Raw genomic sequence first — 12,430 nt, forward strand, 5'->3', positions numbered from 1 at the left:
GATCCCTCAGCATTGAGATCCCTCAGCATTGAGATCCCTCAGCATTGCACCCAGAGCCGGGTTCTGGCACAGCCCCTCTGGTAGTGGCTCCCTGGAGCTGTCTGTAGGTGCAGGAACCCGTGTGCCTCTCTCACTGTGGAGCTGGGGCTCTGAAGGTGGCACAGTGGGCTTGGAAGCAGTAGGAAGGAATGCCTGGAAGCCCCAGAGGTGACCATGTGTTTGTGGCGTGCTCAGCACACATGACAGCAGTTATCTGTTTGTTTCTGGGTGTTACTACTTTCCCTCTCTAAAAATACACGGGTTTTGCCTTCTCTGTTCTTTCTGTACTATTCCTTGGACCTTTTTTTTTTTTCCACTTCTGTTTCTGTAAAGGAATAAATGCTCTTTTTTTGTGCACTTCTTACAAAAGATGGATGCTTGAATATATTAAATTATATAATAAGCAGAAATAGGAAACTGGCCTCTCTTAGTGTTCCTTTCTGCATTCAGATGTTGAAAACTAAGTTCTTTTAAAATTCTTAATTGCTAAAGTAGTCATTTTAATTCCCATTTATAAGTATGCCTTTCCTCTGTTCTGAAGCAATCCTCTGTTACAGTCACTTCAGATCTCAGATTATTATGTTCTCTGATCAAGGAAGTCACTGGGATGAAGCTAAACATAATCCTAAGAATTGAAACTCTTCCAGTTGTTGTGCCTGAAACAGACTGTCTAATCTGTGCCCAAAAAAAGCGAGTATCCTGGGTGCCAGGTGCCCCTGAAGTTTTTGAGGGCATGACCTTTGAGGATGGTTGAACAAGATGAGTTGTTTTCTTGCATGTGAAACAGCAATATTAAATAACCACCCTGAATACTGGGACCTGAAATGGGTGAGAACCTGCATTTTCTCTGAGGTTGCTGGGCAATTCCTCCTTTGCCTTTGCCTTTTCTGTGTGATCCTGTAGATTTGAAATCCATTGTACTTGGTCATTCAGCAACTAGATAACATCTGCTTCTAATTTCCTTGAAGTTCTTGTTTTTACTGCCATTAATTCTTGGAGCAGCCTGGGGAGCTGCCTGTCCAAATTCCAGATCTCTTCCATCAATAACCCTTTTTGCCATGATGTGCTGGAGCCAGTTTTGCCGAGAAACAGGAATTCTTCCATGGCAGAAAGGATCGCTGTACCAAGTACAATGCCCAAGGAAGGAGAAGGAAAACCTGTAGGTTTTTATCCAAAGAGCAAATACTGTGGATGTAGAACTTCTTTAAAACTTTTTTCCCAAGGGTGTACGACCTGCCAAAGTGTTGAGTTCTTACAAACCCAGAGTGTGCTTTTCAGCTTGCAGATTATTTCATATTTTTACCATAATTGAGTTTATTTGATTAAATTCAATGTGTTTTGAAGTGAAACTGAGTAGAAAATGAAAACAGTTTTGAGACTTTTTTCTTGTAAGTAGTGGAAGAGGAGTGGGTAAAAGATGAGTTGTTGTAAGAACAAGATTAACATTAAACTGTAATAACTATGCATAGGTTCAAACCCCCTGAGAGTGGCAGAAGGAATAGGGAGCCAGGGACCGGTGTTCCATAAAAGGTGACAAGCTAAGTTTATTGTGTTCAGCGTGATCAGTGTGTTCCAAGAATTCACTGAATTAAACTGTTCTTAGGACAAAATTAATATTGGAGCAAGAGTTCTGTAAGCCTTATTGAAAAGAGTTTATGATCAGTTTTACACTAAAAGAAAAACCTTCTATAGTGTTTGAAAATCAGCCTCATTTGGGCCTTTTTTTGGTAGCAGTGTATTCTGTAGGATTCAAATTTCTTATTTTGTCTGCCTTTACAGAAAACTCTTTTGCAACTTGTAGATATAAATTGTTTTCATTGTCCACATTTGTCTGGAAATCCAATGGCATTTTGCCTTTCAACTTATTTCACGATTGCTTTGTATGATATATTTTCAAATCTTAACATGGCCAATTTCTGTCCACAGATCTTAAAAAAACCTGTATGTGAAAGTCTGTTCCCAGTATAGCTGGAATTACACGGAGAACAATTAGCATAACCCTTTCAACTAACTCATGTCTGGCTCCGGAGGCAGCTTTGTTCAGTCCTACCTGTCTTGTTGCTGTGACTCAGTTGATGGCACCCTCGCTCCAAGGCTGGCCCTGCTCCGTGGGAACCTGTCTCGATCAGATACTGCCATGGAATCTTTCCGGAGTGATCAGCACAGGAAGTGCTGCCTTAGAATCCCGTTAAACCTGACCATGTGGAAGTTAAACATCCTATGGTGTGATTGTAGGGCTCTTCCCCCCACCTCATTTCATTGTCTTTATCTGATCTTAAAGAATGGGGATGGTTAGAGTGGAGTACAGCAGCCATTGCAAGATGATAAATAGTGGATTTTTGAGGCTAATTCACTTGTTTTTTGAAGTCCCCCACTCAAATGCCCAGTTAGGTGTAGGGCAGTTTCCTGACTAGCACCAACTGCCAGCGTGTGTTCTGTCCTCATCATACACTTGTCTTATTGTCCCACTTCATGCTTCTCCATAAGATTGTCCTTTGTGTCTTTGTCTTCGTTTTTCACCCATCTTTCCTATTTTCATTTTTCCCTTCCCTTCCTCCTCCCCTGGGTGTTTGCAGCAGGAGCACGGTGTGGTTCTGTAAAGCCCGCTGTGTGTGGGATCAGTGGTGTGTCAGCGGGGTCCCTGCCAGGCTGGGATGCCCTGGGGTTTGTTCCCTGCTAATCTCCAGAGCAGCAGACAATGAACTGCCAATGGAAAGCTGTGACAAGAGGATTAGGGAGCATCTGTTCAAAGAGAAAGGGTGTTTTGGAAGAGTGGAGAACTTTCCTGATTTAGTAGAAACTTGACTAGTGGGGTGCTTGCACTAAGAGCAGGACACACTGAGCCTCTCCTGCCACAGGGGTGTCTGCTGCATCGCTGCAGGCTCAGGCTTGCAAAGCCCTCTGGAGCACTTGATTTTATGAAGAACCCAGTAAGTTCAGCTTCAGACCTTTCTGTAAGTGTGTGAATGAACTAGGAGGAAATTTGTGTCAAAATATAAGGAGTAGGGATTAATTTCAAAAATTGTAATAAAGTATTTTGAAGATTCCTGAATGAATGTAAGATAAAACATGGTACCCAGGTGAATATTAGTATTTCTCTCATTTTTGAACTCAAAAGTCTTGATTTTTACAATATAGTTCCTAAATGCATTCTGTTCAGATGTCCTCAGTAGGGCCCCCTTGTCTGGGACATCTCCCTTAGGACTTGCCTCATCTGCTCCCCCTGTGTTCTTGTATTCCTGTTCTCTGAAGCTTTCTGCAGTGCTTTTCTATCTTCTGCCTCACACTCTTAAACTTATTGCCATGCCCAATTTTCTCAAGCTCTTTTTCTTAACCAAATGTCACACCATTAAGCTTATTTTGACTCCAGCATATGTGGATCTTAAAAATGTAGGTGAAATATGAGTTTAGATGTACCGATAACAGAGTATGCAGGATACTGTATAAAGGAGTTCCTTTGCAAAGATGGAGCTGTGTGAGGTTTGTGTGTTTTATGTATTTTTCATAGAATCCATTTTTTTTTTACATAAATGCATAATTTTGTAACACACTGCTACCAAGAAAGAAAACTCGGGTGCTTTTCAACTTGATGCCCTGTTGGAACAGGCAGTGGGGATAGAGAGCTGCTCCTAACCTTGACCTTTTTCCTTCTGTTTTCAGTACAAGAGCCATTGCCTTCTGCAGAACTGGTCTCTTCAAGGAAAAGTCCTTGCTTTCATTTTATCCTTTCCATTCCCCCTGTTCTCTTGGGAGCTGATTTCATTTGCAGCTGTGCAGTGTGTGCCTGTTTTTTTTCCAAGTGCTCATGTGTTTGATGTGCTCCTGAGTGGCAGTGCTGGAGAAGCAGAACTGCTCTGCGGAGACTGGGAAGGGCTTTCCAGCGTCGGGGACCCAAGAACAAGGAATTCCTGCTGGAATGTTCTCACGTGTGTTGAATTGCTTTAAACTTTGTGTGTCTGTCCCAAGGCTGGAGGAGGATGGGGGAGAAGTGTTATGGTTTATTTCTGCTCTGCACTAAAAAAAAAAAAACAACACTTTATGAACTATATCCATTGCAGCAAAAAATATACTGTGGATATTAATAGCATTTAGTTAAAACTTCAAGTAAATGCAGTGGAACCAAATATTTGAGTATCAGGTTAGTATTTTAGTGGGACGTGAGGCAGTTCCCTCTCTTGTGAGCAGTGTTGTAGGATCTTTAACTCCCACATGTGGTCACGGTGTCAGGCCTGAGCCAGGCAGTGCTGGTACAAGGCAGGGCTGTCTGGGGTGATGTGCCATCTCCTGACTCACCTGGGGTCTTTTCCTTCAGGAGCAGGGTTTTCCTTGGGTCTCCCATCCCAGCACTAAGCCTGACCTTGTTTTGCTTGAGTCTGAGAGAACAGCTGATGTCACAGCTGCAATATAACAGAGTAAAAATCACTTCTGAAATGCTGTTAGCAGTGTAACTGCAATTGGAACAAGAGGTCTTGTTTACTTCCTGCAAAATGTAAAACTTGTTTTTCTTGTTCACATCTGTCTTCACATCGGTAATTGGAATTTTACTGCATAAAGATTGAATATTATGTTTGGTCTTGTTTACAGATCTTATAGCAGAAACTTTTTGCCCAAACTTCAGTTACTTTTAACTTCCTTTCGTCCTGTTCTGTGGTGGTACAGGTTTCATTTTCAAATATGTGTTATATGCCAAAGTCATCTTGGATTCTATGGGCTTAAGTTTTTTGTGGTCTTCTCACAGACACAGTACAGTAATGTAGGGTATGAACAAAACCATTAACCAGAGATCAAGGCTTACATGTCAGTAAACTTACAGATGCTTTTAGACATCAGCAACTTCTGAAATTCACTTGTCTTCAGTATGAAAGTAGCTTTTTGTGGAAGGAGTATGTATAGGAAACACTGCTGTATTTTTATCTGCAATAATATATGTAGGCTCTGGGTACCTCTTGAATCTGTTATGTGATAAAAGCCTTGTAAGATTGAGATCTCTAATGTTTTTTAGATCAACATGATGCATAAGTTTAAAACTGCATCTGTTTAAAGGGATTTATGACTAAAACTGCTTGTTTTTCTACAGAATTGTCTGGTGTTTCTCAGCTTGAAGAAGATCTGCAGTCATTATTGATCCTCTTTCTTGGCGTTACCGTTTTTGAAGTGAAGTTTGCCTAGCTTTCTAGTGTGAGCTCTCTTTGCAGCCATCTTAAAAAAAAAAACTATAAAAAAACTATATTAAAAAAAAAGGAATTTTTTTTGATCCATAAAGTAGACACACTCTAGTTCTACAATGTCCAAGTCATTCCAGCAGTCATCTCTGAGTAGGGATTCACAAGGTCATGGGCGTGACCTCTCTGCAGGAATAGGCCTTCTTGCTGCTGCTACCCAGTCTTTAAATATGCCAGCATCTCTTGGAAGGATGAACCAGGGTACTGCACGCCTTGCTAGCTTAATGAATCTTGGAATGAGTTCTTCATTGAACCAACAAGGATCTCATAGTGCACTGTCTTCTGGTAGTACCTCTTCCCATAATTTGCAGTCTATATTTAACATTGGAAGTAGAGGTCCGCTCCCTTTGTCTTCTCAGCACCGTGGAGATGCAGACCAGGCCACTAACATTTTGGCCAGCTTTGGTCTGTCTGCTAGAGACTTAGATGAACTGAGTCGCTATCCCGAGGACAAGATCACTCCTGAAAACTTGCCTCAGATCCTTCTACAACTTAAAAGGAGGAGAGCTGAAGAAGGTTATGGTAGAGATGGCAGATCATCCACACGGGAACCACCGTACAGAGTCCCTAGGGATGATTGGGAAGAAAAAAGGCATTTTAGAAGAGATAGCTTTGATGATCGTGGTCCTAGTCTCAACCCAGTGGTTGACTATGACCATGGAAGTCGTTCTCAAGAATCTGGTTATTATGACAGAATGGATTATGAAGATGACAGATTGAGAGATGGAGAAAGGTGTAGGGATGAATCTTTTTATGGTGAGACTTCGCATAACTATCATAAATTTGACAGTGAGTATGACAGAATGGGTCGTGGTCCTGGTCCCGAGAGATCTCTCTTTGAGAAAAAGAGAGGTGCTCCTCCAAATAGCAATATTGAAGACTTCCATGGATTCTTACCGAAGGGTTATCCCCATCTGTGCTCTATATGTGATATGCCAGTTCATTCTAATAAGGTGAGTTACGCACCAGATACTTCTATTTTCCTTTACGTTGTAGTTTCTGTTCTGTTTTTACCTATTTCTTTAATGATTTCTATAGCCTGGTTGCTTTTGAAATGATCTGAAAGTTGGTTTGAGAGTGAAAAAGGCACTTGGTTTATTTGCAAGGTAATTGTTAACAAACATTGTAAACCAGGGCTTTACATTAATGTATTTTGTTTGCCCAGATTGCTTAACTTCAAGTCAAACAGCTATCATCTACTGGGATATCTTATTTATATTTTACATCTACATGTTCTCTTAACCACAAACATCTGGCATTCAAGCAGTTTTGGGGTGGGTTCTGTTATTTTTTTGTTGGTTTGGGGTTTTTTTGCAGTGTATCTACTGTGCCATTCTGGAAGCTAGTTTCAGCTCTCCTCCACATCTGTCTTGATTGCTGATTTATATGTAGTTAAGATGCATTCTTGCACAGTTCTGCTTTTTCCCTGTCCAAAGGGAAAGAGTTAATGTAGAGCCCTGGAACTTATTTGCAAAAGTAAAAGCCACGTTTTAGATTAGCTCATTCTTGCCTTTTTAATTTCACTTTAACACTCTATCTCATACTATGGCTGAAATTTGTCGTCATTTTTCTCCTTTTTTCACAACTTTCTTAGAACACTTCAGACTCACTTTTTATTGTCCCATGTTGCATCTATCCCTGTAGACTCTCCGAGCAATCAATCTGCTGTTGCAGTGTCCTGCTCTGTGTTCCTAGTAGTGTTCTTTACTCGGCTCACAAGTGGAGTGGATCTTCGGGTGTATTCGGTGATGCTGAGACTTCCCTCTTAGTTATCCATGACTAGTCCAACTCTGCAAAGGGAGCAGGTTACTCAAAATGGCCTGTTTATATTCAGACGTTATTTTCAGAGCCTTCTCACTTTCAGCTTTTCCAGTGTTACTCATCTTGCTGGTTTTCAGTGTACTAGGCAATTTAATTGGCTAATTGGCTAATACGGTGCCCCTCTTGTCACAATTAGTGGCTAATTAGCTTGAAGGCCTTCAATTGAAAACATAATACATGCTATTACTGTAAAATTGATACAATGTGGAATTGCTGTTACTAACCATTTCTTTACAGTTACCTCTCAAAAAGTGCTGCTTCTGTACATCTGATCTTTTTGAAACACGAGAATTATTCTGTCCCTGCAAGGAAAGGATCAAACCAGTTTTAGAGCACACGCTGTATGGCTCCAGCTGATCTGACAGTTTATGAACTTGTGTTGCTTTAATTACTTTTTATATAAAATAATCACAGTAATCTGGGTTTCTTGTCTCCTGTATTTGCTGTTTATTTTCACACAAGGTTTAAGTGTTAACAGTTTAGCTGCCATGCTCAGTTCTGTAAAAGGACTTCATTGGGTTAGATTGAAAACATAAACTTCTGAGGCCCTTGACGATGGCAACCAGTAATCCTGTAAGTAGGGGTCTTTTTAGCTCTTTATTTTAAAGGCTTGTGGTTCTTAGTGTGCTTTGGAGTGCAGATCTGTTGAAAGGATCCACACTGGAATAGCTCTCCAGGTATGAGAAATACCAAATTCTTTTAACAGCATAACTTGTGGCTGACCTCTTCTGTAACATGTAAAACCTTTTTTTTTTGTTTTTTTGTAGGAATATACTTTGACTTAAACTGCTAGTACACCATAAACTATTTAAGATTGGATCATCTGTTTCTTATGACCCAAGTTTAGGCTTTGTTTCTAATTTCAGAAATCATGTCACCACAAGAATTTTTCTCTTTCTCTCCTTCTTTCCTCTGCTTTGCATACCTAACTGTTACAGAATTCCTTATTTTGTGTCTCCCATGAAATCAAATCAAGTCAAACTTGACTTTTAAAGGAACTTGATCTAAACTGAAATTTCTGGAAAGCAGAAAGGGAATGCTTTTCTTAGCTGGGACAATGTAAACTTATGACTGCAGTATCAAAATCTCATTTTCCCCACTTCCAAATAAAATATTGTAGATTTTTAAGGCTGTTTGATAAAGCAGTGTGTATTTTAAACCTGAACAGGGGGTTAAACACCCTCACTATAACTTAAACTGGCAGACTAGTCCAATTTTTTATTTTAGTGATGTTCTTAATTGCTTCTTTAATTTGCTGTGTACATATTTTCAGACCCAGTTTGTTTTCTGTCTGTGAAGTAAATTGTGCCCCAGATACTTCAGGCATTTTGTCAATCCTGATCCCTTTATCAAGGAACGAGGTGTTGGATGTGGAGGGATTGTTTTCCCTGCCAGACAAAGGCTGATGGAACATGAGGAGATGAATTTGGAGGTTAAACACTTGAACCCGTGGTATATCTCGGAGGGAAAACCTGGCTGTGGCCCTAATAGATGGCTGGCTAAAATTAGGTGCTCGAGTTTGGCCTAATTTCCTGAGGAACAGTGTGTCCTCTCACTGGTACCAACTGAGCCAAAGGGAATGTAATCTAGGTTTGAAGAAACTCAGTTTAGGTTTTCTCTACCTTCACATGGGGCATTCGTGTTAATGAGCGTAAATATAAATACCTGGTGCCCCAAAACCTTGGAGAAGGGACACATTTCTGACTGGGTGCAGGCAGTAAAGGGAATCCAGATTAAGAATTATTCAATAAAAAGTTAATATAGATGAGCCATCATATTCCTTGGAGGAAGAGAAAAATCCAAAGTTATATGTCAGAGCTCCCTTTTTTGCCAATTTAAAAGCATTTGAAGTATAATGAGAATTAGAGCTTCCAGACTTTGCCTCTGAGTTGCAGACAGCTTCTGTGTCAGTTTAGAATAATTTTAAATTATGTGTTAAGACAGATCCAAAGCATATTACGTCTGGTAGAATCAGCCATTGAGGTTTTACTGACTGTGCACCCAAATTTAGAGGGGTTTTGGTGTCCAAAGGACTGGGGTTTTTATAGTGCTAACACTTGTTAGCAAGTGTTGAAGTAAAGAATCTTTGTATTGAATGTTTCATAGATCTGGGGTTTTGGTGGGATTTTTTTTATCCTAATTGCCAGCCTAATTATTTATAGCTGCAGAGCATCTTGTGCAGTTAACAGGAAAAAATGGTGCTCTCATTTTCCATCTTGATAAAATGGATGAAGGTTTCATCTTGCTCCATGTTATCCTGGAGTAATATTGCAGCACTTTATGGGAGACTTAAAAATCCAGGTTTTTTTCCTTTGTGGAAAGTGCAGGGTGGGCATGTAACATGGAAACACTACAGTAAGCCTGGGGAGTGTCTCACTGTATCCAGAAGAATGGTTGTAGTGTGGCAGAAACCAAAAATCAGGAAAAATGAGGGATTAGGAAAAAATCCTCTGTGGGTGCTGAGCAGAAACAGAAGAGCCACGTAAAGCAGTTCCAGTGTTGCAGTTGTGATTAGCCTGTGAAGTCCAGTATGTGCTAACAGTATAACCACTGTGGTAAACTGGAGAAGGAAGTAGTAATCAGAATTTCCAGAATAAGCCTGTTGATCTAAGAGAACAGGAAGCTGCAGAACTGGAAAACAGTCTACAGAAAAAAGTAGAAATCCCTCATTCCTTTCTAATGCTAAAGCCAGAACCAGGAGGAGTTTTACCTGGATGATTTGGTTTAATTCCACTATTCTTCCTTTTTACCATTTAGACGTCCTTTATTCCCCTCAAAAGGTCACATAGTTTTATATTTCACCTGTATACTTATAGTTTGTCCTAGCTATGCACTTTCATTTCTTTTAGTCTTTCCTTTCTGAATTCCTTGCAATTTCTTGGCCTCTTAGTGGTTCTAAAAATTTGAGTGTCGAGTTAATCTGTAAAAGTCTGAGGAACGAAGCAGAGAGAGGGGAGGAAATTCTGAAATGACTCAAGCCAAACACTCACCCTTCAGCTGCAGAGGCTGCCAGGGCAGTGTGTGCCTGGGGTGCAGCAGTTGCAGGGAGCTCTGCACTCTGAGGCAGGAGCCAGAGCAGTTCCCATCACAGTTCCCATCACACACCTTTTCCCCCAGCTTAGGAGGGAAGAGGCAGGTCCAGTGTCAGTGTCTCTTCAAAGCACTACAAAAAGATTTCATTATCTGTGTATCTGCAGCACTTCAGCTTAGAGGAGGAGCTTGTTAGAACGAGTTGCCATATGTGGCTGTTAATTGTGAATTCTTTACTTTGCTGCAGGAGTGGAACCACCACATCAATGGAGCGACTCACAGCCGCCGCTGTCAGCTGCTGCTCGAAATGTATGAACCCAACTGCAGTAACGGGACTCTGGGATCAGCCTGGGCACTGCACACACCCTGCCAGGCCTCAGGGAGTGTTTGGGCAAGGCTCAGGGACACGGGGGGGATTGTTGGGTTCTTGTGCACGGCCAGGAGTTGAACTCCGTGGTCCTTGTGGGTCCCTTCCAGCTCAGGAGATTCTCTGATTCTAAGTAATGATCAATTATGTTGCCCAATGCAGGTCCCTACCTGTGCCTTGTAGGGAATAAAACCAACTTGAGAGCATCCTATGCACAGAAAGGGATCATGGTTCACAACCTTGAAATCTTGCAGAAACGTGTAACATTTTGGCAATGGATTTCAAGGGTTGAGAATCTGTTGTAATTGTAGTCACTGGTACCGACTTCTACATTTTTGTTGTGATACAAACAGTGCAATTTGAAATAAAACTTGGCAGACACTCAGCAAGCAGTGTAGGGAGTTTGTCCTGAAGAACAGCACTTGTGTCAATGCTGTTCCTGGCTCTTGCAGTGGGCCCAGAGTGCTGCCCTGTGCTTCAGCTGTGTTACAGCTTCAGGTATCACAGCTTCTGGGACAGGTGTTACATAGCTAGAGGAGATTGTTTTTCTTATATTTTCTTTTAATTTTGTTTCTTTTAAGATATCCAGAATGGAATCCTGACAGTGATTCAGGACATGGAATGTAAGTAGTAATTAATTTTGAAGTATTTATAATTTTTTTATTTGAAGCAGAGGATGTTCTTTACAGTTTATGTGAAACAACACACCAGATGGATTCCTCCTTTGGTTTTTAACTGAAGAGCAGCAGTAAAAGTAGCTAAAGTTGTCTACATTGAAGCTCTGCAGAAATTAGGGGGTTTTGAGAATGAAAGCCACACAGTTTTTTGGTTTAACATTACAGTGTGTTTTCCTCTCTTTGTAGGGGTGATCCCTTTATGTTGCAGCAATCCACAAACCCTGCACCAGGAATTCTGGGACCACCCCCACCTCCATTCCACCTTGGAGGACCCCCTGTTGGGCCCAGAGGTAACCTTGACAAGCACCTACTTTACAAGGCTTAACTTCTTGCTAGTTTTTTTTCCTTATTGTTTTTATTTGTTATCAATGTTTGAGAACAACCAAAGAAAACACTTTTCTGAACAGTAGAACTGAAATACTTTAGTCCTTCCCTGGCCAAAGCCTGGTACTCTGTTAATAACTCATTCGTTCTAAGGCTGGTGATTTTTAACTGTGATTAATCTACACATGTTTGGGACTTGGATTTTTCCTCCCTAGGAGGTTTTTGTATCTGTCTTGGGAATAGCCACGTGTTGCTGGAATTCTTTGGATGAAACTTGCAAAATTCAATGTCCTGAGTGGCTTTTCCCCCTAATTTCAAGTGAATTTGAGAAATAAATTTGAATAGCAACTGAGAAATGGGAAGATGGATGATGCCTCTTCCTCTCAGGAAGGGAGGCTAAGAATCAGGTTCTTGCCTGATGTTTTGCTACTTCCTACCTTTTAAATACTTTGAATGACAAAAAGAGCAAAACTAATTAATGGACCTGGTTGTTGTGACAGAGTAGAAGTATTTGAGACACTTCATAGGATTTTTTAGATGATAGATGCATTCATACTTAATTTCATTAAAATAATACCATTAATTTTTAAAACATTTCCAACTTGACTATGAGCAAAATGATCAAAAAGGCTTTTTTCAGGTGTTTCCTAGTAAAATGGGCATTGTGATAGAATTGGTGATGTTTTAGAAATTAAACCCTTACTTGTAAAAAGGGTGTCTTAGATATAGAGACCTCACATCCTTTGTGTACAGAGATGTTTTGCTGTGGCAAATCTTATTCTAAAATAGGAGAGATTTCTTTTTCAATGAGCTTTGCTTGTTCTCTGCTGTTTCTGCACTGCTGTAATGAAATAACTAGTTTTTAAAACTTGATGTCATTCTGGTTTGATATTCCAAGTGATTTATACCCTTAAGAACTCGTGATGAGACATGTTAATCCCAGTCTTGCA

At 40.5% G+C, this 12,430-nt stretch overlaps 1 protein-coding gene across 4 annotated transcripts in view; it reads left to right on the forward strand.

Annotated features, from left to right (window-relative positions):
• MATR3 (matrin 3) overlaps positions 1–12,430 on the forward strand; it is a 28,085-nt gene that overhangs the window by 5,092 nt on the left and 10,563 nt on the right. The window contains exons 2-5 of one of the 4 annotated variants that reach the window (XM_027705085.1): positions 5,117–6,214; positions 10,360–10,421; positions 11,061–11,102; positions 11,343–11,446. In XM_027705085.1, the coding sequence (XP_027560886.1) occupies positions 5,324–6,214; positions 10,360–10,421; positions 11,061–11,102; positions 11,343–11,446 (1,099 nt within the window). In that variant the 5' untranslated portion in view covers positions 5,117–5,323. Of the gene's footprint in view, positions 1–1,790; positions 6,215–10,359; positions 10,422–11,060; positions 11,103–11,342; positions 11,447–12,430 lie in introns of those variants that run through there. The other 3 variants (XM_027705084.1, XM_027705086.1, XM_027705087.1) reach the window with 3 other exon arrangements.

The sequence above is a fragment of the Neopelma chrysocephalum genome, unplaced genomic scaffold (assembly GCF_003984885.1).
Source record: "Neopelma chrysocephalum unplaced genomic scaffold, ASM398488v2 Primary Assembly neopelma1_319, whole genome shotgun sequence".
Lineage (NCBI taxonomy): Eukaryota > Metazoa > Chordata > Aves > Passeriformes > Pipridae > Neopelma > Neopelma chrysocephalum.